This window comes from Selaginella moellendorffii, unplaced genomic scaffold, assembly GCF_000143415.4.
Source record: "Selaginella moellendorffii unplaced genomic scaffold, v1.0 SELMOscaffold_165, whole genome shotgun sequence".
Taxonomy (NCBI): domain Eukaryota; kingdom Viridiplantae; phylum Streptophyta; class Lycopodiopsida; order Selaginellales; family Selaginellaceae; genus Selaginella; species Selaginella moellendorffii.
This window is the reverse complement of record NW_003314425.1, coordinates 28,605-50,654: the sequence shown is the minus strand read 5'-3', so window position 1 is coordinate 50,654 and position 22,050 is coordinate 28,605. Positions and strand designations below refer to the sequence as shown.

At 46.2% G+C, this 22,050-nt stretch overlaps 6 protein-coding genes across 6 annotated transcripts; 2 read left to right on the top strand and 4 right to left on the bottom strand.

Annotated features, from left to right (window-relative positions):
* Positions 1-455: 455 nt before the first annotated feature.
* LOC9663469 (lysine histidine transporter-like 8) lies at positions 456-3,181 on the bottom strand. Its single transcript, XM_002993553.2, has 5 exons — positions 2,133-3,181; positions 1,695-1,828; positions 1,205-1,629; positions 1,023-1,154; positions 456-959 (listed from the first exon to the last, which is right to left on the bottom strand). Exons 1-5 carry the CDS (start codon positions 2,639-2,641, stop codon positions 477-479), a joined length of 1,683 nt encoding a protein of 560 aa, XP_002993599.2. The 5' UTR covers positions 2,642-3,181; the 3' UTR covers positions 456-476.
* A 3,319-nt stretch (positions 3,182-6,500) lies between these two features.
* LOC9663439 (L-Ala-D/L-amino acid epimerase) lies at positions 6,501-8,150 on the top strand. The gene is made up of 6 exons (XM_002993580.2): positions 6,501-7,029; positions 7,100-7,210; positions 7,262-7,481; positions 7,535-7,868; positions 7,918-7,979; positions 8,032-8,150. Exons 1-6 carry the CDS (start codon positions 6,526-6,528, stop codon positions 8,088-8,090), a joined length of 1,290 nt encoding a protein of 429 aa, XP_002993626.2. The 5' UTR covers positions 6,501-6,525; the 3' UTR covers positions 8,091-8,150.
* A 2,867-nt stretch (positions 8,151-11,017) lies between these two features.
* Positions 11,018-11,749, bottom strand: LOC9663438 (acyl-protein thioesterase 1). The gene has a single exon (XM_002993551.1). The coding sequence runs from the start codon at positions 11,747-11,749 to the stop codon at positions 11,018-11,020; it is 732 nt and encodes a 243-aa protein (XP_002993597.1).
* A 1,818-nt stretch (positions 11,750-13,567) lies between these two features.
* On the bottom strand, positions 13,568-15,170 carry LOC9663467 (eukaryotic translation initiation factor 2 subunit alpha homolog). The gene is made up of 8 exons (XM_002993550.2): positions 15,036-15,170; positions 14,668-14,970; positions 14,547-14,603; positions 14,396-14,482; positions 14,193-14,339; positions 14,020-14,124; positions 13,871-13,969; positions 13,568-13,805 (listed from the first exon to the last, which is right to left on the bottom strand). The coding sequence occupies exons 1-8, from the start codon at positions 15,105-15,107 to the stop codon at positions 13,662-13,664; spliced, it is 1,014 nt and encodes a 337-aa protein (XP_002993596.1). The 5' UTR covers positions 15,108-15,170; the 3' UTR covers positions 13,568-13,661.
* Positions 15,171-15,199: 29 nt separating this feature from the next.
* Positions 15,200-18,190, top strand: LOC9663437 (mitochondrial Rho GTPase 1). The gene is made up of 14 exons (XM_002993579.2): positions 15,200-15,473; positions 15,524-15,656; positions 15,706-15,852; positions 15,909-16,085; positions 16,151-16,405; positions 16,464-16,532; positions 16,583-16,638; positions 16,693-16,774; positions 16,837-17,048; positions 17,105-17,174; positions 17,234-17,346; positions 17,401-17,551; positions 17,643-17,829; positions 17,927-18,190. The coding sequence occupies exons 1-14, from the start codon at positions 15,280-15,282 to the stop codon at positions 18,001-18,003; spliced, it is 1,923 nt and encodes a 640-aa protein (XP_002993625.1). The 5' UTR covers positions 15,200-15,279; the 3' UTR covers positions 18,004-18,190.
* Positions 18,134-21,726, bottom strand: LOC9663436 (regulatory protein viviparous-1). The gene is made up of 6 exons (XM_002993549.2): positions 20,176-21,726; positions 19,938-20,033; positions 19,255-19,355; positions 18,854-18,900; positions 18,709-18,785; positions 18,134-18,641 (listed from the first exon to the last, which is right to left on the bottom strand). Exons 1-6 carry the CDS (start codon positions 21,415-21,417, stop codon positions 18,243-18,245), a joined length of 1,962 nt encoding a protein of 653 aa, XP_002993595.1. The 5' UTR covers positions 21,418-21,726; the 3' UTR covers positions 18,134-18,242.
* Between the last annotated feature and the right edge of the window lie 324 nt (positions 21,727-22,050).

Sequence of the window (22,050 nt, the reverse complement as noted above, 5' to 3'; positions counted from 1 at the left end):
GCTAGGTCTAAAAGCAAGAATAGCCATTAGGGTTTAAGGGGTTTATCACATTCCTGTTCGCTAGAGATCACGCATTCTATCTAGAATCTATGATCGCTTCTATCTAAAATCTCTATCTTGGAGGAATGTCTGGAGAAAAAACCAATTTTTTCTTCTCATGGATTGAAGGAATTAAGCGTTCAAGCATCGAAAGATCACGAGTTCTGTCTTCCTTGGAGGAACCTCTATGATCGCATTCTATCTTTCCTGCGATCTTGGAGGAATCTCCATGACTTGAAAAGCAAATTTTTTTCTCATTCTCTTCCCATGGATTGAAGAAGTTATGCGTGAGACCACTGTCCACTTCGCTCCAGATCCCTCCAGCGTGAATGTGATGCTAGAGATCACGAGTGTGATCGCATTCTATCTAGAATCTCTATTCCTGCTATCTTGGAGGAATCTCTGCGACTCTGGGCGAGAAACAAACCAATTTTTTCTTATGGATTGAAGAAGTTAAGCGTGAGACCACTGTCGACTATACTCCAGATCCCTCCAGCCGTGAAGGTGATGCTAAAAACAATGCCCAGGATCCCCAGCGTCCAGTTGAGATACCAGGTGAAGCTGAACCTCGGTGGCTTCTTGATCTTGAGCCACATGAAGCACGGGTAGCAGAACGTCACGGGGACGCTCGTCAGTCCGCCTAGCAGCCCCGCGAAGCTGGAGATGAAAGGCAGCGCCACTCCGACGAAGAACGCGAAGAAGGTGAAGAAGAGGCGGAAGGCAACGCGAGCGAGGAGTGGCGTTGGCTTGTTCTTCCTGGCCGTGAAACTCTGCTCGAACGCGTCGAACATCGGCATGGAGTAGATCTGGAAGCTGCTGATCGAGTTGAGGACAACGAACAAGAAGGTGATGGCCATCCACGGGCTTGGGATGTCTGGATGGAGTGCGTACATGGAGAAGAGAATTCCACTGGGAAGCATCTGGACGAAGAAAACCACGTAAAAATCAGTTTTTTTTCGTGTTCGAGAGTTTTTGAAGCTCACCATTCGTCCGTAAGCCCAGTATCCGGCGATGGCGATCGGGAAGTAGCAAGCAGCGACTATCGCAAACGCAACTTTGGCTCCTCTCCACATTGGAGACTTAGCCGGGTGTTTCAAAGAGGATGGCATCGTTCCCTGTGATTAGAGCAAAAGCTAAGAAAAACGCGATTTTTCCTATGAAGTACCTGGATCTCGAGCACTAGATTGTGTCCGCGAAATGCAAACGCGATGATCCCGAGAGCATTGAGAACCGAGAAGATGTTCCCGGCGGTGTGATCCGGCTTGACGGTATCATACGTTATTCCCGGTGGTCTCGGCCTGCTGATGGATAGCGTCCAGACCAAGGTGGTGTAAGCCACAGCCATGACGGCTCCAACCAGAGAAACTCCAGCGATGGAGTTGAGGTTTGGAAGCTGCGCGAGGATAGCACACAAGATCGTGAAGACGAGGTACCACTCCACGGTTGTGAGTGATCCTCCGTGGCAATCCCGGCACACGGTTCTGTAAAAGAGCTCCAGAGTTCCACCGCCGATGATGATGAGCCCGGTTGCGGTTCCTCCCGAGAGATTTACGACCGGGAAGATTGCTAGCCACGCTCCAAGCTTTGGTCCTGGAAGAAAAAGCATGGAGATACTTTTTTGTGAGCAAAGCTCTAGAGTTAGTTTCAAAGTTTACCAAAAGCTTCTTGAGCGAGCTCGACGTATCGACTGTGGCGTTTGCCAGGGACAGCTTCGTGTAGCTGGATGAGGATCCAGAGTGTGTAGAGCTGCCAAATAAAAGCTGCCACCAGAGCCAAAACTCCCCAAGTCCTGTACCAAAAAGGAAAAGAAGAACTTTGTCAAAAGTTGATCAAGAAAAGCTAGCTATGGAAGACAAATCCACCAAGAAACCTGACAAGAATCTCTTCAAAATTCATACAAATCAAAGCTAAATCGCACCATTAGTCAAGCAAAAACTTGGATTTGGATAGTAGAACGAGGAAGTTGTGAAAGAAGAGATGATATCGATCCAGATAAGCAAAGAAAATCTCAACAGTCCACCACAAACCACGCAAGCACGAAGAGAGATGACAGCTCGCTAGAAAAAAACTAGAAACCAAAGAAGGATTCTTACCAGCCAAGGAACGTAAGAGCCACCGGGAGCAAGAGCGCTTGGAATCCAATGCTCGCGTTGAGATTGTGGAACGCCGAGTAGTAAGCATTCCCATTGCGCGAGGCCGTGATGGGGAGCCAGGCTTCCTGGGGATCGAGCTTGGTGATATGCCCAATATCCTCGAGATAAGCTCTCATATTCGTGAGAGCCTTCCTCATGGGCGTTCCAATCGGCGAGAAGAGCACCTTGGGCGAGCGTAGGAGGCGCGAGGATGGATTGGGTTGCTGGCGAGCCGGGGATCCAAGATTCGATGGCGGGCGAGTGCTGGATGGAGTGGGAGTGTAAGTCCCATTCCCCTGCGGCGTGAGCATCCCGGACGATGGTGTGTGGCCTTGGAATGGAGGAGCGATCGATGCCCAGTGGCTGCCGGTGGGCGTCAGCGGCGGCGTGGATGCATTGGGCGTCGCTGGGATTGACACCACTTCCCTCTCGATCACCTCGTGGACGAGGAGATTGGAGCGATCCTCCATAGCTCAAACCAGTTGGATCTTCCAATCAGATAGATGGGTGCTCCAATTGATCTGCTCACTATCGATCGGCGCTGCCCATCTGGTGGATCTGGGTGATCGACAAAGAAGAGGAGGTGGAATTTCAAGTGGAAATCGCGGCCCCCGCGAACTATGCCAACAAGAAGTCCGCGCACAATGCGATTGACAAAAGGGGATGATGGGCAACGACGAAGACCCGCGGTGGCCATGTTGACAAAAGATCAATCTCTGACAGGAAAAAATCTACATCTACTTTGCGACTATCCGTGCCAGGAGCGCAAATCGATCGGACCAGCTGGCCAGTCCATTTCCCCAGCTTGACTCACTATTTCTTTAAACCCTAGAATTCAGGAGGGAAGAACCCTAATTCCCCTCCTTTTTTCTTTCGCTGGCGGTGATGTGAAATGTGATTGATGCTGCTAGGATCTCTCCCGAGCGATGCTTTGCCCTAAAGATGGTAGAGCGACCTTGTGAGGATTTAGGTGCGGCACAGTGATGATTCAAGCTCCTTACTCAGCTGAGCCAAGAGGAAGAACCCTAAAATGAATTTAGGAATTTTCTTTTCTTTTGATCTTTAGGTCGACATTTCTCACTTTTGCTAAACGTATATGTTACCTCAATCCCAAAGGGTGCATTCTCAAAGAAACTATTGAAGCTATGAGCACGAACGCCTGATGCTGCTCTTGGCTATCTATTTCTCAAGTGACTTCACCATGAAGCTTGAAGTCACCTACTACATTCCATGACTAGCACAACTCCACCACCAATGTGCCTTTAGTGCCAAAATAATGTCCAAATGCAATAATACTTTAACATATAGTTTTATGTGAGGTGTGAATGTTCTCCAACTCAAGGTTGGAATGTACTACTTTGCTTCCCACACAAGATAAGTGCGCTAAATTAGCTCATTTTTTGTAAAGTTCTAACCTTGCAATAGGGACTAGAGAAAGGGCATAAACTTCCTCCTAAAGGAGCAAAGCTCTAAAATAAGCACTAAAGAAGAGATATATGGATCCTTTATGTGTGTCACATTGAATTAACTCCATTGGCTGTTAGTCCTAATTGTGGCAACTGCCAGCCTTAGAACCCCAGGAACCCTAGCCCTAGAAACAGGGTGAACCCTAGCCCTAGCTGCCATCACTTTCGCCACCCAAATCGCTAAGCCCTAGTTTCAGTGCAATGGGAGAGTTAGACGCAGCGCTCCAGGAAGCCGTGGCGAGAAGGGGCCATTTCTTGTGGCCCAACAGGTACCTTGGCAAATGTATGATGCATGGATGTGTTTCCTCGAGTGTTGCTGGCGGCTAGAATACAAGGCCGGCGATGTGTGGATGTACGGGGATCCTTCCCTCGTGCACCGGACAATCTCAAACTGGTTCAACACTACGATCATCACCCAGATCCAGTCGATACCTGAGGTTGAGTGCGCCATCGACGTGATCTCCGCCGCCGGGGCCTCCCGGCTAGAGACAATTCAGGGCGACAAGGAGCCTGACCTTTGCTATTTCTCCACGTCAAGGCTCGAGCCAGTGCGAGCCGTGATCGAGGTGGCGTACAGGAACGAGGGGCTGGAGGCGCTCAAGAGCTCGGTGGATATGTGGGAAGCCAGTGGCTCGCTGCTGGCGATTGGTGTCAAAATCACCCGGGAGCTCGATCTCACATTTGTAGCCAAGGAGCACGGCGCAGCGGCACTGACGGAGATAAAGTTTGGGCCTGAGTTCTTGGACGAGAGTAACAAGGAAGCGTTTGTAATGGAATTTCCGTTGTCGTGCTTTACTGGGGATGTGGAGGGCGATCACCGCATCAGGTTTGATCTCTTTGGGCTGCAACAGTATGTTAATAAGATGATTGAGTGGGAAGGACTAGCAAAGGAAATGGAGTTACCTGTAAAGAAAGAGTGAAACGCTAATTGAAGTTCTTCGTCCTGGCTTGTTTTTTCAAAAAAGTACCCTCTCCCAATCGAAGATATCGTCATCCACCTCTTGTATATATCTCCCAACATGGTTCTACTTTGCCAAGTTGACTTGAATTGGCATACCAGCCTAAATTTCATGGGCGTATAAAATACATCAGCGATCATCTTATGCCTACACCAATTGGATCCGTAATGTATTTGGCAAGTCAGAGCTGTTGCATGGACGGCGTCCATGACCGGGATGAGCCTGGTGCAAAAAAACATCCATGCATTTCAGGCCCGCCGTGATGAAGGTGGGATTACTTTAATATGGTAATTGTGCTGATCACGAGCGATCCTCTGTCACGGCAAGATCATTGCCCCGGAAAAGCCTCCTTCACAAGCTTGGGGAGGTCTTTGTACTTAGAGTGAATTGTTTTAGAGTGATGTTGTTGGACTTATGTTGTTGGACACTGTCCTTAGCAAAGCCGCCACCTTGGAAGCTCCCGCAACTTCTGTTCCTATTAGAACTCCTCCAACTCCGGTTCCAACGTACACGATCCCTGAGGAGGATCGCAGTTAAGAGTATGGTGTTTTGATGGAAACTCTCGATGGTTTGCCGATGAAGGCCGAGGATGTCCAAGGGGACAAGAGATCATCTCCAAGTTGGGGCTTGTGACATCTCGGTGTTGAGACCTGATCTCGACAACAGACGTGTCCGCCGCCACGGCATGCCACCCAGGTTCTTGGCTCACATGGCAGGGCGCGAGTTGCAGTGATGCGAGTTCTTACGCTATGATGCTCCATAAGTGCTCCGCAAGTGCTGTTGCAGGTGAAGTGGGTGCACAAGATTGTGGCCAAGGAAGGAAGATGATACTTTTGTGGCAGATTTCTTGCTTGATCTGTGGTGGCGTGCAAGAGGTGGGCTCTCAGGCTGTGACAATGTTTTAAATTTCACTGATAGGATTGAGTGGCATAAACTTAGGCCAATGACGAGTAGAAGTTGATTGCCAGGTGAGTGAGATGTAAACCATCAAACTAATCCAACCTTGTTTCCTCTGAGAGAGATGGCAAAAGAGATTACAGTTTGGTGAGAGTATTAAGAATATTTAAGTACAATACACCTACTAGAACATAGCAGCATGTTCAGTCGCGGCTGCAAGGCTGATCTCAGAGATACCTGGAGCAGTCAACTGATTCCTCACCTCGGGTACCTCGAACAACTCGTTCCAGTCCAGCTTAAGCACACCTTCTGGATCAAGATTCTCCACAGGTCGCCCCCTCGCCTTCACCCAAACGCTAAGAGCCGGAGCACATCCCCTGCGCACTTGAATTGCAAGGGCAATCCTGGCACCGGAATTCTCAGCTGCTGTAACCGCATCAAGATCGGCCACCACCTTGGCAATGTCTTCGTTCTGGTAAACAACCTGGGCAACCAAAACCACCTGAGCAGCGATGATACTTTGACCTGGGGATCTCTCCACCACAAGAACATCAACCTGCTGCAATCGATCCTTGTACTCCACCAGCCCCCCTGGGCAAACATCAACCAAGCGATTCCCTAGGGTCTGGACGCCGAGCCCCTCCAGCTGCATCCCTAGTTTCGTGGACCAGTACGTGCGCACGACCTCATGGGCCAGGGAGGGATCATGTTGCAGGAAAAGACTCCCGCTATCCTTGAGGTACAGCATATTCAGCTTGTGCGCTCTCGTTTCCAGGTGGAGACGCCGGAATTCTTCGGGATTGATGATCATTGGCACAGCAACAGGTCCCTTGTTCTTTTCGAATTCCCCCTCCATCGCATCGCACAATCCAAACAGAGAATCGGCCAGCCCCTGTGACGGCCTCATTAAAACCTGTCCTTTTAAAATGCCCTAAAAGAAGCTTTCTAGGCTAAAAGAAGCTAAAATGCCAGAGGAAGAACCCTAAAATTCATTTAGGCGGGAATTTTTTTTTTTTTCCAAACAGTGATCTTATGCCTAGGTTTTCTAGGTCGATCGCGTCGCCGGCGATGGATTTCGGCAGCGCCGCTTGTATTCCAGACGCTCTTCCAGCTGCCGGTTCCAGATCCGCGGGGAGCTTCGCAAGGAACTGGAAGATTTCTTGCTCGATGCGGCCGGGCGAGGATCGCGATCAGCACGGTAATGTCGCATGGCGGAAGGCGCTGGAATCGGTCCGGCCGCGGATCGCGCAGGCGCGGGCACGGCCGCTTGATGTGCCGCTGAAAGCGCCCTTCACGATCGCTACCACCAAGCTCGAGGCTGTGGCGAATGTGGCCGTCCGGGTGGAGCTCGCGGATGGGAGCGTTGGATGGGGCGAAGCTCCGACGCTCTTTCCGGTCACTGCGGAGGATCAGACTGTAGCTCTGGACCAGGCTGGGCGATGCTGCCGGATGCTTGAGCAGCTTGAGCCAGGATTGAGCTGCATGGAAATCCTTTCCAGCGTTGGAAATCTTCTTCCAGGCCACAACTATGCTTCCGTAAAGTATTGCTTCTCATATTTTTCTTTTCTTCTCTTCAAGCTTCTCACATTTTCTTTCTCTACGGCAGGCTCGAGCAGGGATTGAGATGGCTGTGATCGATGCCGCAGCTCGTAGCGTTGGAATTCCACTCTGGAAATTTTTTGGTGGAGCATCCAACTTTGTCACGACGGATATCACAGTATTTTGGGTTGAGATAAGTGCTTGAGCTGGTTCTTTCTCTTGTTTGTAGATTCCAATATGTGAGCCGGATATTGCTGCTCGCCTCGCCATGGAATATGCTCAAAGAGGCTTCCAGACGGTGAAAACCAAAGTTGGAGGCAGAGATTTGTCGTCCGACATTGCCATGCTCCATGCGATTCGAAGTAGCCACCCAACTTGCAATCTCATTCTTGATGCAAACGAAGGCTACACGTCGCATGAAGCCTTACGAGTTCTACAGGAGCTCCAAGGTGACCAAATCTTTTCTAGTCTCCAAACTTTAACCATGTTTCTCTTCATGTAGAACAGGGGATCACTCCTATTCTCTTCGAGCAGCCAGTGGCACGCGCAGACTGGGATGGCCTTGCGCTCGTCAGCAAAAAGGCGAGAGAACTCTATGGCGTCCCCGTTGCTGCCGACGAAAGCTGCCGGAGTTTGGATGACGCCCAGCGCATTGCCGACGAGGAGCTTGCTCCAGTGATAAACGTGAAGCTCGCGAAGCTCGGCGTCCTTGGAGCTCTCGAGGTCATCTCTCTGGCTCGTGAGAAGAAGATAGAGTTGATGATTGGAGGCATGGTGGAGACCCGATTGGGGATGGGCTTTGCTGCTCATCTTGCTGCCGGATTTGGCTTCTTCAGGTACGCATAACACTTGAGAATCCTCCTTCCTACGAGTGATTGTTTGTAGATACATCGACTTGGACACTCCCTTGTTACTTGCCGAGGATCCAATCGAAGGTGGTTATCAAGGTGTGTTTGATGCCTGCATCGTTCTTTAACTTTTTTTTTCTCTTTTTATCAGTACACTCGAAGAAGTACATTATGACCGATGCTCCTGGACAAGGAATCGACTTAAAATGATCATTCTGCTTAATTTAACTTTTTTACTTTTATGCAAAACCAAGTTAATTAGCCTAGAAACAATTATTCTTTGGCATTATATGGCATTATAATGAAATATACCAAAACACATATAATATTAAATAAAATTTTTATATTGTTTTTAATCTTCTAATCCTTTATAAATTGACTATATGTTACTTTGAAAGCATTTATACTTATATAAGGACTTATATATTATGTACAAAGATTATAGCACTAAAATAATCAAATATAAAATAATTAGTAAAAATTATACAAAACAACAATTAGTGAGATAATAACATATTAGTTTTTATTATACTTTAGTTTTAGATGAAAATTCATATTTATTTAACTGTTAAATTATTTAGCACTTTAGAAATTAAAATTTATGGAATTAAATAATTTTAAAAAAATATTAACATTATTAAGATTTTAGTGAATGACATTACAACCATTAAATTTTAGTTTGAAAATTGATTAAATATTATCAAATAATTATTTATAAATTATTACATTAACTTTATATACATAATTTAGATTTAAGTTTAATGTTTTAAAGATTTTAAATCTCTGAAAAAAAGATAAAACTAATATGATTTTTTAAATTTATTATTGTATTAAAATCAAACTTTTATCCTTTTGAAAAATAGCTAATCTGGAAAAAAGCCATTAATATCAATTTTTTATTTTCCATTTTTCTAATGAAAAAAATAGAAACTAACCATTCTTTTGAAAAATATAAGTTTATGAAATTTAATCATAAACAGTTTTATTACATCCATATACTTTGTGACAAAAGGTAATGTACAATGTTTATTTAATATATGTATTAAATATTTCATAACATAATATATTTTATTTTATAAATTTTTATCTTGATTACAATTATATAACTAACTAAATGTTTTATTTGTATGTGAATATGAAATAACTATACAAAAGGTGAGAAATAATATAGAAGTTATAATAAACTCACTTTAAAAAATATATATATTAAATATTCTACAAAAATGTCGGTAGGAAGCTGTGCATAAATTTAATCCTCATCCAAAGAAAACGAAATGAAATAATGATATGCATCTAGTGTGTTCTAAGGTAACTTTTAAAGGGTATAAAGAATATACTAGAAACTATAATGACACAATTAAAAAATTAATAATACTAATAAATAAAGATGGTGAGAAAACAAATGAGAAACTTATTAATATTTTGAATGACTTATATATTTTATTTTTTAGTTTAAAGAAATTAAACTCCATAAAAAGTATAGCATAATTGTGTTTCCCATCACAAATAAAGAGTATAGTTGTCTTATGAGTTGAAAAAATTCCATATATAATGATTTTTTTTATACTGTATAATAATATTTAAACTTTTAAAATATATACATATCTCACATTATTTTACTTACATAAAAAATTTCTAAGTAGCTCTAGCATATATTCTGATATTTTAAAAGTTTTCTTAAAACAGTAAAAGAAAGATTAGTTATAGAAAGCTAAGAAATAAACACAATAATATATATATATATATATATATATATATATATATATATATATATATATATAATAACTATATATATGTAATGCTATATAGTAAATATATTTATTAAATTGAGATTAAATTTAGTTTATCAATTTCTATATATGAAAAAGGGTATTTACCCCAATGAATATATTTTACATTAATGGAGGTGGAAGGCATTATGAAGAGCACAATTTTGTTACCTTTATTATGTTTTAGCATGTTTTTTATTTTTTCCTATTTTATTTTATTTAAATCTATTTTAATTTTTATATGAAATCTATTTTTTCTTTATTTACATTTCCACACCATCATCCATCAAAGAGTATATTTTATAAATACTACTCTATTATCCTCATTCTGCAATGTTTTTCTTGCTTTTGTATCTTCTTTAGATATAATTTTTGGAGTTATGGCTATCGAGTGTGATTATATATTCATGCTACTTTAGCACTTAGTGTGTTTCCATCTTTAACTTCCATAAGATATAATTACATGGTCTTTTGTTTTTAAAATTTTTGCTGTTGTTAAACGTGATTTAATATTGATTTAAGAGTAATGGATAATGTAATAAAATTCTTGAAAGATGTTTATGTTTATGAGTATGAGGAATTTGGTTGCTTTAGAAATAATTATGAAGACAAGTTAAAGATTTCATATAGTGATCTATTTTATAATTCCTCTTTCCATGCCTTTTCAGATTTCTTGATTTGAGCCACTTTCTTGTGTTTCTAGTAGTTCTTCATCTGCAATATTTTATTTTCTTGAGATATTAATTTCTTTTGACTTTGACAATTTTAGTTTTTAGTTTGATATCAAATTTAGTGTTTCCTATTTTCCTCTGAATGATCTAAACCTTTGAGTGTATGTATTGTAGAGTGTTTTTATTTTGTCTTATTAGCAAAGTATTTAATTAATTCTAACATTGAGGATTCCCTTTTTCTAAGGATTCAATCACTTTTACATAAGTTTAAGGATCTTTTCCCATTGTGAATGTTGTTGAAAGTATTTGTTTTACTAAAGAATTTTTGCTTATCTCATGTTGTCAGAATATTTTATAACAAGTTGTCAACATATTATTTTATGATCCATAGTCATCATATAAAGACAGCTTTTTAGCTTAGTTTGATCTCAAAAATCTTGGTGAGACAAAAAATTTATCCATAGAATTGGATGAGAGAAATTTGTAAATAGATCAAGAATGAGTTAAGAAATAAATGAATTTTTAAGGTTCATTTATGTGCAAGTGATATTTCCAATGTACAACCATTGTGTCTTAAGGAGATACGAGAAGTGACAAGCTTTCCTACAAGTATTTCGAACATAGGACTTTGGTTTTGGGGATTAAAGGAGTTAACGTTTAACAGTGCAGTTCCAAAAGTAACTTGGAAAGAGAAGTTTTAGATATGGTTTTGAATTTGGAGCTTGGCCTGGAGAAACTCGGCTACATCCTCCAGCTCCTCCGGCTCCTTGATCCAGTGCCCGTCCAGCTTGGCCCCAACATACTGCCGCCACGTCACGTCCACCTTCATGTTGGTGCTGAGTACGTGACGGGCCCTCAACGCGAGCTCGAGAGGCACCTTGCGGTCGTGAGTGCCGTGGCCCAAAAAGACGGGAGTGGGAGCCTCAGCCCCCTGTAAATCTCCCTCCACTTTCATCCCCTGATCGAGCTTGTGAGCGAGCGGTAACCATCCGCTCATGCCCACATAGGCTCCCAGCCTGTGCTCGCAGCGCAGCAACGCGTGCAGGGACGTTGCCTGCCCCTGGCTGAGGCCGCCAAGCACAAGCCTGTCCGCCCTGCCGCCCAGCCGCTGCACCTCATCCTCGATGAGCCCCAGAACGTACTCAACGGAGCTGCTTAGTCCTGGGATCTCCTGCGCCGACTCGCTGCTGTCCCGCGGCGAGGCATCCAACCACTGCTTGCGCTCCATCTCCATGGAGCTCGACCACAGCAGCCCGGAGCTGGGGAAGACCCAGCGGAAGCTCGGGAACTTGGCAAAGAGGGAGGGGCGCATCCGACGGATCGCCCTCCAAAGCTGTGGCCCGTCGCTGCCGCCACCATGGAGGAGGATGACGGTGTGGGTGTGCTCCGAAGCAGGCTCCTGGATGTGTGGCGCCGGCCGCTCCCCCATGGCTCCTGTGGAAATCATTAGGGCTCCTCCTAATATAAAGGATGAGGCGATAAATAGGAGTTGGCTGGGAAGCTGGAAGTCTAAGTAGGTATTCAGTCTCCGTGGGTCAGGGGTCGGATATCTTCGGATTGCACTGCATCGTTGGGCTCTGAGTGTAAACACTTCATATATTATATATTGCCGGTCTCAAAGAAATTTGCATGCATCGTTTCCAATTTCTACGATCGGACCAGTAGCGTCTGCGACAATCAAGTAAGGTCTGTGCTCGTAAACCCTTTACTATTGGAACATTTTCTCTTGGAGCTCCAATTTGCAGCTCCGATCACGTTTTCTATAAGTGAAAGTTCTTATGTTTAGTGATAAATTAAAATTATATTAAGTTCTACACTTAGAGAGTATACCTTGATTTTAAATGAGTAGCATGAGTAGCTTGTTTAAATGCTAGCTAGTAAGCGAAGCAAAGGTGCATGCTAGCAGTTTAAAGCAAGCTACTAATCAAAGTATTCTCCCTAATGTAATTTTAATTTAAACTTAAGAATTTAATAGAACACTAGTGATAAATTAAAATTACATTAGTTTAATAGTGACTTTGATTATAGTAAAGATGGTAATGCGTGTATTCTGCAGCTGCACATTTGTTTCGATTGCTTCTACGCAAAATGGATTAGGAGCTTGTTCTGACATTTGGCAAACCATGCTACTCATTTAAACAAGCTAGCTTGTTTTGATTATTAGCTAGCTAGCATGCATACACAACCCCACTCACAGCATCAACGTCCGTAATCCCATTCCACTGTCTTCCTCTTCTTCACTCTCGTCATCGCCATCCACCTCCACCTTTGCTTCAATCAACCCACAAGATGGCCATCGTCAACGAGAATTCGTCACCAAACATGAGAGAAGAAAGAAAAAGCTCCTAGGGACACTCTAGTTTCACAACAAGCCTTCTTTTATTGTTTGATTGTATGGACTTAGCACAAACCTCACTGCTATCCTGCCCAACTCCAAGGCTCAGCTTTGGAAATTCCAAGTGCTTTGGAATTTTTTTGGAGAAGGATCCAACGTCTTCAAGACTTCTTCTTTGTAGATTCCAATATTGGAGCCGCATGATACTGCTCAAGGAGTATGCTCAAAGAGACGATCTAAACAAGGAATCGATCTAAATGAAGATGTTTTGAATTAGATTAATATAGGATTTAGTTTCTGGTGGTACTTTGACGGCCACCTTGGATTTCTCGAAGCTAGAGGCGTCTGTTTCTACGAACCCGGTGCAAGCGAAGAACGGGCGGGCCTTAGAAAAGGTGCTATTATAATCGAGTGCTTGAAGTTGAATAAAAAACATTTGTTGGTTACACTTGATTTATATGGAAGGCGATTATCCTGAGCGCAAGTTGCAGTCAGGATCCATGTGAAGCTCGCAAGAAGCATCTAAGCAGGACTTCAGAAGCCACCACAGTCTTCGATTCTAATTGCCATTATAAAAGCTGAACACAAGCAAAAGAAGAAAATAAAGTAGTACCTCATTGTTTGTTATGACGGCTCACGAGAGCTTGTCTTATATATGAAGGTTGAAGTTGATCAGTTTTGGCCGTGAAAGTCTCATGGTTTGCCAAATGTCAGAACAAGCTCCTAATCCATTTTGCATAGAAACAATTGAAACAGATGTGCAGCTGCAGAATCACTCTCTCCGGAAAATGCTTGTTTATATCGCTGTGTGTATAGCGGATTTTGATACTGATATAGACTTACTTGTAGACGAGAAGAATGGCGGTGTAGAGCTCCTGGAAGGTGTGCCGTGAAGTGGTCAAAGTCCCGGCCTTGTAGATAATCACTCTGGAAAACCTTTAAACTACTTTGATTTGGGCTTAAAGGCCTGTTACTTGTGATAACTCGCCAAAAAGAGCATACATCTTTACTCTACAAGCCCACTCACGGCATCAACGTCGGCTTCCCCCATTCCAGTGTCTTCCTCCTCCTCACTATCGCCATCGCCATCCACCTCCTTGTTTGCTTCACTCAGCCGTCCCAAAAGATGGCGATCGTCCGAGTCACTCACCTGGGACAAGGAGAATTCGTGAGCAAACACCGAGAGAAGCAAGAAAAAAACTCTTGGGGACTCACCACTCTAGCCGCCTCTTTCACAACAAGCTTTCCTTTGTTAGATTCTATGGACTTGGCACAAGCTTTCGTTGCCTCCACTAGCACTGCTATCCCTTGCTCCTGCGTAACTCCAACGCTCAGCACAATCAGCTTTGGAGAATTTTGTGTACCTTGTCTAGTGTTTGAGTCGTCAAAACGTACAGCGGTGGTGCTACTAGCTTTATTTTCACGGGACAGTCCGCGGTACCAGCAGCTTCAGCCTGTCTCATCGCTTCCTGAAATTCGAAAATGAGGATAAAGAAGTAAAGAACAAATCGTCGAGAGAAAGCAAGCGAAACCAAACCTTGATATGAAGGACACCATCGTACTGGAAGCACTTGAGCTCAACGTCGGCTCTGATCTTCAGTGGCTGGGGCGTCATTCGCCTCCGGACGTTCTTCACAAGAGCATCTTTGACCTCTTCCGTCACTGCTGGAACCGTCTTCGTAACCTGAAAAAGGCAATAGAGCAGAAAATAAAAGAGAAAGAATGACCAGTTTTTAGTACCTCTTGTCCGTCCGGTCCAGTCTCTTTGATTGTTCTCGTTAGCCCTGACAAGATCGTATCTGGATCTGCTACCATGACCTTGAAAGCCTACAAAATTTCCAGAGGGAAAAAGTGAAGCAAACTTCCTCCATGTCGAGAGAAAGAAACTTACCTCGAATGCATGGCCATATTTCTTGTAAAGAGGCCATCCTACATGAACGTAGAGATCCTGCACAACATGAGGAAAAAAAAAGAAGTGAGAACTTGTCGTGAAAAGAAACCTTTTTTCATACCTCAAGATCGACACTTTCAGTGTCAGCAACGTGACGCATGATTGAATGAACGAGCTTGCTCTTGTTGAATCGCTCCTCGCACACCGCAATGTCCTCCTCCGAGACCCTCCTCTTGCTGAGATCAATGTAACCTTTCTCCTTGTCCACCCTGAGAACCATCACTGGCTCCTGGCGGCCCACTTTAATCAAGCTCCCAATGCTGCGAATCCGGCGCCGCGAGAGCTCCGACAGTAGAATCATCCCCTCAATATTGTTGTACTCGAGCAGCGAGACGTAGGCGCCCATCTCCGCGATGTGTTTGACCTTGAGAGGAGAGATTCTAGCTCAGGAATTCCACAGATTTCTAGCTGGGAGAGAGAATCACATACCTGGACCATCACCACGTCGTCCACTTCGGGGAATCTGGCCTCGTACATCCGACAGTCTTGCGAGATCGTCATGGCGATGGCGCTCGCGCTCGCGCTGCCGTAAACCCTAAAACTTTTAATGGGAGGCGAATTTTTAGGGCTTTAGGAGGATTTTGGCGGCGCCACCGGTTGTAGAGGAGGCGGCGCCGCCGAGCGGCCATTCTAAGTTTTAGGGCTTGGCGAAGTGGGGCTATTTGCTTTGGCGATGGCAGCTAGCGGGATTTCAAATGTGCGCGTGGTAGTGGTCGGGGATCCTGGAACAGGGAAGTCCAGCCTCATCGTCGCCGCCGCGGCGGAATCTTTCCCCGACAAGGCGCCGCCAGTGCTGCTGCCGACGAAATTGCCGCCAGATTTTCTTCCGGATCGGGTTCCTCTTACCATCATCGACACTCCATCCAGGTAACTTTTGGAAGTAGATTTGTGGGAGCTTGAGCGTTCACACCGCGCAGGCCAGAGGATCGAGAACTCGTTGAGCAGGAATGCAAGAAGGCCGACACGATCGTGCTTACTTATGCTTGCGATCAGCCTTCCACTCTGGAGAGTATCCAGACGTATTGGCTTCCGGAGCTTCGAGCTCTCGAGGTAAAAGCTCTTTCTTTCGCGATTGGAGAAGCTAAAACGTTCGTTGTAGGTGAAAGTTCCGATCATCGTGGTGGGGTGTAAGCTCGACTTGAGACAGGACAAGGAGCCAATGCTGGAGCAAGTCATGGCTCCTATCATGCACGACTTTCGCGAGATTGAGACATGCATCGAGTGCTCGGCGTTGAAACGAATACAGGTATGAAGCTTTTCTTCTTGTGGCTCACTGGGAGTCTAAAACCCATTTATGAGCAGGTTTTAGAGGTTTTCTATTACGCCCAGAAAGCCGTGTTACATCCCACTGCACCACTCTTCGATCAAGAGACGCAAAGCTTAAAGCCCAAGTGCATCCGAGCTCTCAAGCGGATTTTTATTCTCTGCGATCACGACCGCGACGGGGCTCTGAATGACTCTGAGCTGAATGACTTTCAGGTTTGTCATGGGAGTTTCTAGTGTAGTGACTCGTTTTGTTTTTTTTTTTTTTTTTTGTCACGCAGGTCAGATGTTTCCATGCGCCTCTTCAACCTCCGGAGATTGTTGGGGTGAAAAAGGTTGTCTCCGAAAAAATGCCGGAGGGAGTCAGTGAGAATGGCCTCACCTTGACCGGATTTCTTTTCCTTCACGCACTGTTCATTGAGCGAGGCCGTCTCGAGACTACGTGGACGGTTCTACGCAAGTATGGGTACGATGACGAGCTGAAGTTGAGGGAGGATTTGCTACAAAATCCTTCTTTTAAACGTGCTCCTGATCAAGTGAGCTTCTTGTTGGTCAACTTATTGTCTGCTTTCAGTAGCTAACATTTTATTCCAGAGCGTGGAGCTCACCGAAAGGTGTCTCGACTTTTTGAAAGGGGTGTTCGCTGCTTTTGACATGGATGGAGTAAGCTGTTCTTGAGTTTGTGAATGTCTGGCTGACGGTTATTGGTGTAGGATGGTGCCTTGAGGCCCCAGGAGATTGAGGAGCTATTCTCTACGGCACCTTCGAAGTAAGTGTCACCATTTCATGCGAATGTTTGCTTGACGCTGTACCTGGTTGGCAGCCCTTGGGAGGAAGACCTTTCCGAAGGCAGTGTTGAAGTGAACGCGATGGGTGGCGTGACGTTGAACGGATTCTTGTCTCAGGTTAGCTCGATAGTTCTTTGAGCACGGGCACAAGCGTTTTTTTTTTCTCTTTGATCATGCAGTGGTCCCTTATGACGTTGCTGGATCCTGTGAAAAGTCTGGGCCACCTGATCTACATCGGGTATCCGGCGGACCTTACGTCAGCGTTTAGAATTACTCGCCGGAGGCGATTGGACCGAAAAAAGCAGCGCTCTCAGCGCACTGTTTTCCAGTGCTACGTGTTTGGCCCAAGAGGTGCTGGAAAATCTGCGCTGCTAAATGCTCTCATCGGGAGGTAAAACTATTTACTTTTACTTGTTCTGATCCGATAGAGCTCACACTTGCATGCAGGCCTTTCGCTGACACGTCTCGCTCAACAGAGGAGGATAGATTTTCTGCTAACATCGTCGAACAGACCAGGGTGCGATTCGTCACAATTTTCTTACAAGGATCCGATCGTGTTTCGTTTTTTTCTTCCAGGGGACGAAAAAGACACTCGTCTTGAGAGAGATTCCAGAAGAGCAAGTGGCTAATCTCATGCAAACCAAGGATGCTTTAGCTCCTTGTGACGTCGCAGCGTTCGTGTATGACAGGTAAGATTCAATGGATTACTTCTTCTCTCTTCGCTGACAAGATGATGTGATCAGCTCCGATGATGCCTCCTGGGAACGTGCCTCGGAGATTCTTGTAAAGGTGACGGCGCTTGGCGAGCACAGTGGATATGAAGTTCCCTGTCTTCTCATAGCGGCTAAAGACGACCTGGAGCCAGATCCTCTTGCCATCCAAAACTCTGCTCGGGTATGCCATTTAAGTTTCTTGTCTTTGGTGCTCCGGGCAGTCCTCAACTTTTTAAGTTTGTATATATCTGTTTGCTCGTGCGTTTCCGCAGGTGTGCACAGACATGGGCGTGGAAGCTCCAATCGCAGTGAGCATGCGGCTGGGAGACATTGGCAACTTGTTCCGCCGGATCGTGGACGCTGCGGAGCGTCCGCATCTGAGCATCCCCGAGACGGAGGCTGGCAAGAGCCACAAGAGCTTCAACCGTATAGTCAATCGCTCGCTCACCATAACTGCAGGCAAGCGAGAGATCTTATCTTTCTCCTTAAGTTCCTCTTTTTTTTTTTAGTTCCTTCTCCTCTTGTCAATCGTAACGCTTGCTTTGTCCTTGCGCAGTCGGGGCAGCACTGGTGTTCGTTGGAATCGCCGCATATAAAACTTACGAGTACAGGAGGAGATCTTCGTCGAGTTGATCGTGATATGCTCACCGAAAAAGATGATATATCAGTGAATCACGAGAATATATATTCTTTTGAGGAGCGTTGTTTTTCAAAGGCCCGGGGACTCGATGATAACGGGAACAGAGGTAGACAAAAGTTTCTATACAAAAGTTTTTGCAGTTTACTGCCTCTTTTTTATGCAAAATTGGACATTTTTTTCTTCTTGCATTGTTTTCTATGGTTTTCTATGGTTTGCTGTTCTTGTAGCCTGTTTAGTCGTCTTCCTTGCAGCTCTCGGGACTACTCGGTTCTTCCGCATCTACCATTCCCAAGATCTCGTCAATAAACTCATCCTCCATCTCAATGCTTGGGAACCTCTCAATCTCATCACCACCACCGACACCACCGACACCACCACCGACACCACCACCGCCACTGTTTGCTGCCACTGGAGCTCCCACACTGACTGTAGGCTTCGTCACCTTCCTCTTCTTCACGCAAGCTCTCGATCCAGGACGCTGCTGCTCGACCGGAGGAGCGTCCTTGGAGGAGTCCGAGACGGTGGAAGCCCCGCTCAGGCAGTCATCTTCGAGCTTGCTCGACGTGGTGGTCGTGGTTGTCTCTGCCGCTGGTGTCACTGGCCTGGCAGCGAACTTCTTCGCACAGATGATCTGGCGGCCGGGACCAAGTTAGACACGACAGAAAACTCTGGTTTTGCAAAACGAAAGCAAAGCCTACATGTTTTCCAGTCTTTGCGTCTCGATATATTTGTATCAAGTCGCCCTCTTTGAGCAGATGCGACTTGACGTAGTCACCTGCTCATGCAATCGAAAGCCCAATTAAACAACTGCCTGGAGAGAGAACGAACGGGCTTTGATGGTACCTGTGCCCTCCAGAAGATACATGCGACTCTTGTTGTTAGGCCAAAATCTGCACAGGCACGAAACAAAAGGAGTGTTAACGTCAAAGCCAGTAAGTGAAGGTTAGAAAAAAGCTACACTGCACTACAATACACTCCTGTCAACAAAGAACTCTAAGACGATGAGATCTAAACTCTTTACTTAGCTTATCTCAATCACACTACCTGCGCCTCTAGATCTCGAGCATAACTCTCCTTAACCTTCCGGACGACGGTTATATGATTAGTGAACTTATCCTAGCATATAGCATGGCTGTACTACATGGCGAGAAAATGGGAGACAGAACGTAAACATCAACCATCACCATCATCATCGTCTGCAGCGTAAGCAGAAAACTTAGAAATTCTATAGTCACCACTGGTACCTGTAGCGAAAGTGCCACGTCTGGGCTGTCAGTACATCCTCCATCGCCAGCATGATGCCTTCCCTCAAGCTTAAATACGGCAAATGGATCTCGGCTTCCTTCTGCCAAAGCAAGAAAAAAAGAGCAAACTTTAAACGCGTTAGAATTAGCTCTAGAAGAGATCCGATCACACCACACCGCCTCACAGACAAAGAAGAGATGCAATCACGGCAAAAAAATCAACAAACAAGGAAAAAAAAAAGGATAGAATGGGAAGAAAAGTGAAAGTTGTCACAGCAACCGAGTGAGGTGTCAAGAGTTCCGTTGTTTATTATAAATAAGAATCTGTCTCCCTGGCCCAGCCTTCTCCATCTTTCACTTTTGCGTTCTTTTGTATGCGTATAAAAAGAGGATGGCAAAAGGACCAATCGAAGATAGGCAGGTATTGGAAGACAGGTAGTGGTGGTGGTGGTCATTAGAAGACCAAAATCCAACTTGAGTGGTCTCAGGCCTTGTTCTCAGTGTCCTGTTACAAATGAATCAACAGCCAGCTCAATGAAAAGCACAATCAGCTTGAAAGCGCACACACAGTACACCATACATACACACACCCACACACACACCGCATAAAGAATGGTGGTTGGAGAAAGATCAAAGGAGGATGAAGCATAAAACAAATTCAAGCTTAAGAACTACAACAGTACCTTTGGCAAGACGATCCGTCCCAAATTCCCCACATCACTGGGCTTGAGCTCCTTTTGCAGTAAGAACTTGACGCTCTTATCGCAACTCATTCGTGCCTGGATTGAAAAAAAAAAACGTTCAAATAGTTGAAAACAGGACCAAGACAAAAAAAAAAACAAACAAAAAAAGAAAAAAAAAACTCAGTGTCTCGAGCCCAAGTAGCATGCAAAGAAGAATTGGGAATTTCACACAACCCACCTTGATCCCATCGCGACAAGTACCGAATTGATGTTGATGCTGCTCACGAGCACCCGGAGCCCCATGAGTCGTTGCCAGAGATAGTGACGAATTCGAAGTGGTGGTCGTGGTGATCGTCGCCGCCGTCGCCGTGGTGGCTAAAAATCCCGCCGTGGAGGCCGAGGACCAAGCTCCAGCGCTGGTGGCCACCGGCGAATGCGAAAGGCTAGTGCCCCCAAACCCACCTTTGTGGCGGCGCTGGCGAGCCATTCTACTCTTTCGAGCCGCCCGAGTGGTGGCCGCCGCGGACGCCGAGTTGGCGATCGGAGCCGTCGCCATTGATCGCGGAGTAGCAACGTCCGCGGCGGTGGTGGTAGCATCCGGATACGCCGAGGAGAAGTGCTGGCCGGGGACAACGTTGGGGTCCCCGTAGAACTGGCCACCACCACCACCACCAGTCGAGGTGGCCTCGCCACCAAATCCACCAGCCACTGGAAATCCCGGGTGCTGGAAATGCTGCTGCTGCTGCTGCTGCTGGTTGTGGACGGGCACGTCCATGAAGCCACCGAAATTCTCGAACGGCAGCGAGAAACCATCCATCGATCCACCACCGCCCTGCTGCTGCTGATGCTTCAACCACACCTGGATGATGTTCCACAGTCTCATAGCTCCCCGCCGCCCGCCGCCCAGGCGCTCCACCGCCTTGTCCATGACCGGCTTCTTCACGATGATCTTCCGGAGATCAGGGGCAAACTGGTGGCCGGATCTGGCCTCGGTGAGCGGCGGGAGGAGCTGCTGCTCGGCCTGCCGCTGCCGCTCCTCGTCGTGCTGCTGCTGCCTATCGCCGAAGAAATCGTCGGGGATATTAAGCTCGAGCGTTTCTTGATTGGCGCAGGAATCCGGAAAGGTCGAGGAGCAGCTGGAACTGGATCGACAGAAGATCATCTCGTCCTCGTGCTGCTTGTGCTCGAATTGCTCGCAGCAATCTTGGGCGTGCATGCCGGAATCCTCCGGGCTGGTGGAATCCCCGTCGAGCGGCACCTCGGGCAGCATCATCATACAGTCAATAGCGCCATCGTCGTCCCTAATCCATGCATCCAGCTCCAAACAGCTGATCGCCGCCGCCGCCTCCGTGCTCTCGCCTCCTACATTCCCCGCCGCCGCTACCGCCCCCTGGGATTCCTGCGAAGACGATCTTTCCTCCCCCTCGCTGCCGTTGCCACCGCCGCCGCTGCTGCTGCTGTTGCCGTTGCAAGGAATCATAATAATCTTCTTTGAAGATCCAAGAACAGGCCGCGCGGCCCGGCGCGACGCGACCGCTGGAACTGGTAGAGCGGAGCAAAGAAGACGCTAGAAAACTCTAGAGCGCGCCGCGAGCGAGCGAGCGATCGATCGATTGATCGAGAAACACAAAATATTCCCTAGGGTAGGCTCCAGCGCCTCAAAGAGGAGAAAGGGATCACGATGAGGACGAGCGCCAGAAGAGATTTTGGGGAGCAAAGAAAGATGCCAAATCCAGCGAAAAAAAAAAGAAGAGAAAACTGGGAAGCCTTCTATTCAGGGAAAATTAGGGCGGGGGTTAGAGGGTCTTTCCGCTAAATCTGGCCCCTCGCCCCGCTGGCTAATCTAGTAAAACTGTTAGTTGGGACAGTGGCGACGCTGCTGGATGTGCGACGCGTGTCGCGCCCAAAGGCCAACGTCGTGGGTGAGCCCCTTGTCCGAGCCAAGCGTAGCACGTGTCGCCCCCGCTGCGGCGCCCCGGTTGCGGCGCATCGGTAGCCGTTCTTTTGGCTTTCAACGGGCGCCAACGTGTCCGCCCTAGATTCCACGATGCCCATCTCTCCTAGGGCTAAATAGTTCCTTTCACCCCCCCTTTCCAACGCGGGCATATAGCGA

Bases quoted from the DNA above. Each gene is read 5' to 3' on its own strand.
- LOC9663469 (XM_002993553.2), bottom strand. From the start codon at position 2,641: ATGGAGGATCGCTCCAATCTCCTCGTCCACGAGGTGATCGAGAGGGAA. The intron at 1,630-1,694 runs GTAAACTTTGAA...TTTTTCTTCCAG, and splicing joins GCTCGCTCAAGAAGCTTTTG to GACCAAAGCTTGGAGCGTGG. The intron at 1,155-1,204 runs GTACTTCATAGG...CTCTAATCACAG, and splicing joins ATCTAGTGCTCGAGATCCAG to GGAACGATGCCATCCTCTTT.
- LOC9663439 (XM_002993580.2), top strand. From the start codon at position 6,526: ATGCCTAGGTTTTCTAGGTCGATCGCGTCGCCGGCGATGGATTTCGGC. The intron at 7,211-7,261 runs GTATTTTGGGTT...TCTTGTTTGTAG, and splicing joins TTGTCACGACGGATATCACA to ATTCCAATATGTGAGCCGGA. The intron at 7,980-8,031 runs GTGTGTTTGATG...TCTTTTTATCAG, and splicing joins AATCGAAGGTGGTTATCAAG to TACACTCGAAGAAGTACATT.
- LOC9663438 (XM_002993551.1), bottom strand. From the start codon at position 11,749: ATGGGGGAGCGGCCGGCGCCACACATCCAGGAGCCTGCTTCGGAGCAC.
- LOC9663467 (XM_002993550.2), bottom strand. From the start codon at position 15,107: ATGACGATCTCGCAAGACTGTCGGATGTACGAGGCCAGATTCCCCGAA. The intron at 14,604-14,667 runs GTATGAAAAAAG...CATGTTGTGCAG, and splicing joins CTGAAAGTGTCGATCTTGAG to GATCTCTACGTTCATGTAGG. The intron at 13,806-13,870 runs GTGAGTCCCCAA...TCCTTGTCCCAG, and splicing joins TGAAAGAGGCGGCTAGAGTG to GTGAGTGACTCGGACGATCG.
- LOC9663437 (XM_002993579.2), top strand. From the start codon at position 15,280: ATGGCAGCTAGCGGGATTTCAAATGTGCGCGTGGTAGTGGTCGGGGAT. The intron at 15,853-15,908 runs GTATGAAGCTTT...ATTTATGAGCAG, and splicing joins CGGCGTTGAAACGAATACAG to GTTTTAGAGGTTTTCTATTA. The intron at 16,775-16,836 runs GTTAGCTCGATA...TTGATCATGCAG, and splicing joins TGAACGGATTCTTGTCTCAG to TGGTCCCTTATGACGTTGCT.
- LOC9663436 (XM_002993549.2), bottom strand. From the start codon at position 21,417: ATGATTCCTTGCAACGGCAACAGCAGCAGCAGCGGCGGCGGTGGCAAC. The intron at 18,786-18,853 runs GTACCATCAAAG...TTGCATGAGCAG, and splicing joins GTATCTTCTGGAGGGCACAG to GTGACTACGTCAAGTCGCAT. The intron at 18,642-18,708 runs GTAGGCTTTGCT...CCCGGCCGCCAG, and splicing joins ACGCAAAGACTGGAAAACAT to ATCATCTGTGCGAAGAAGTT.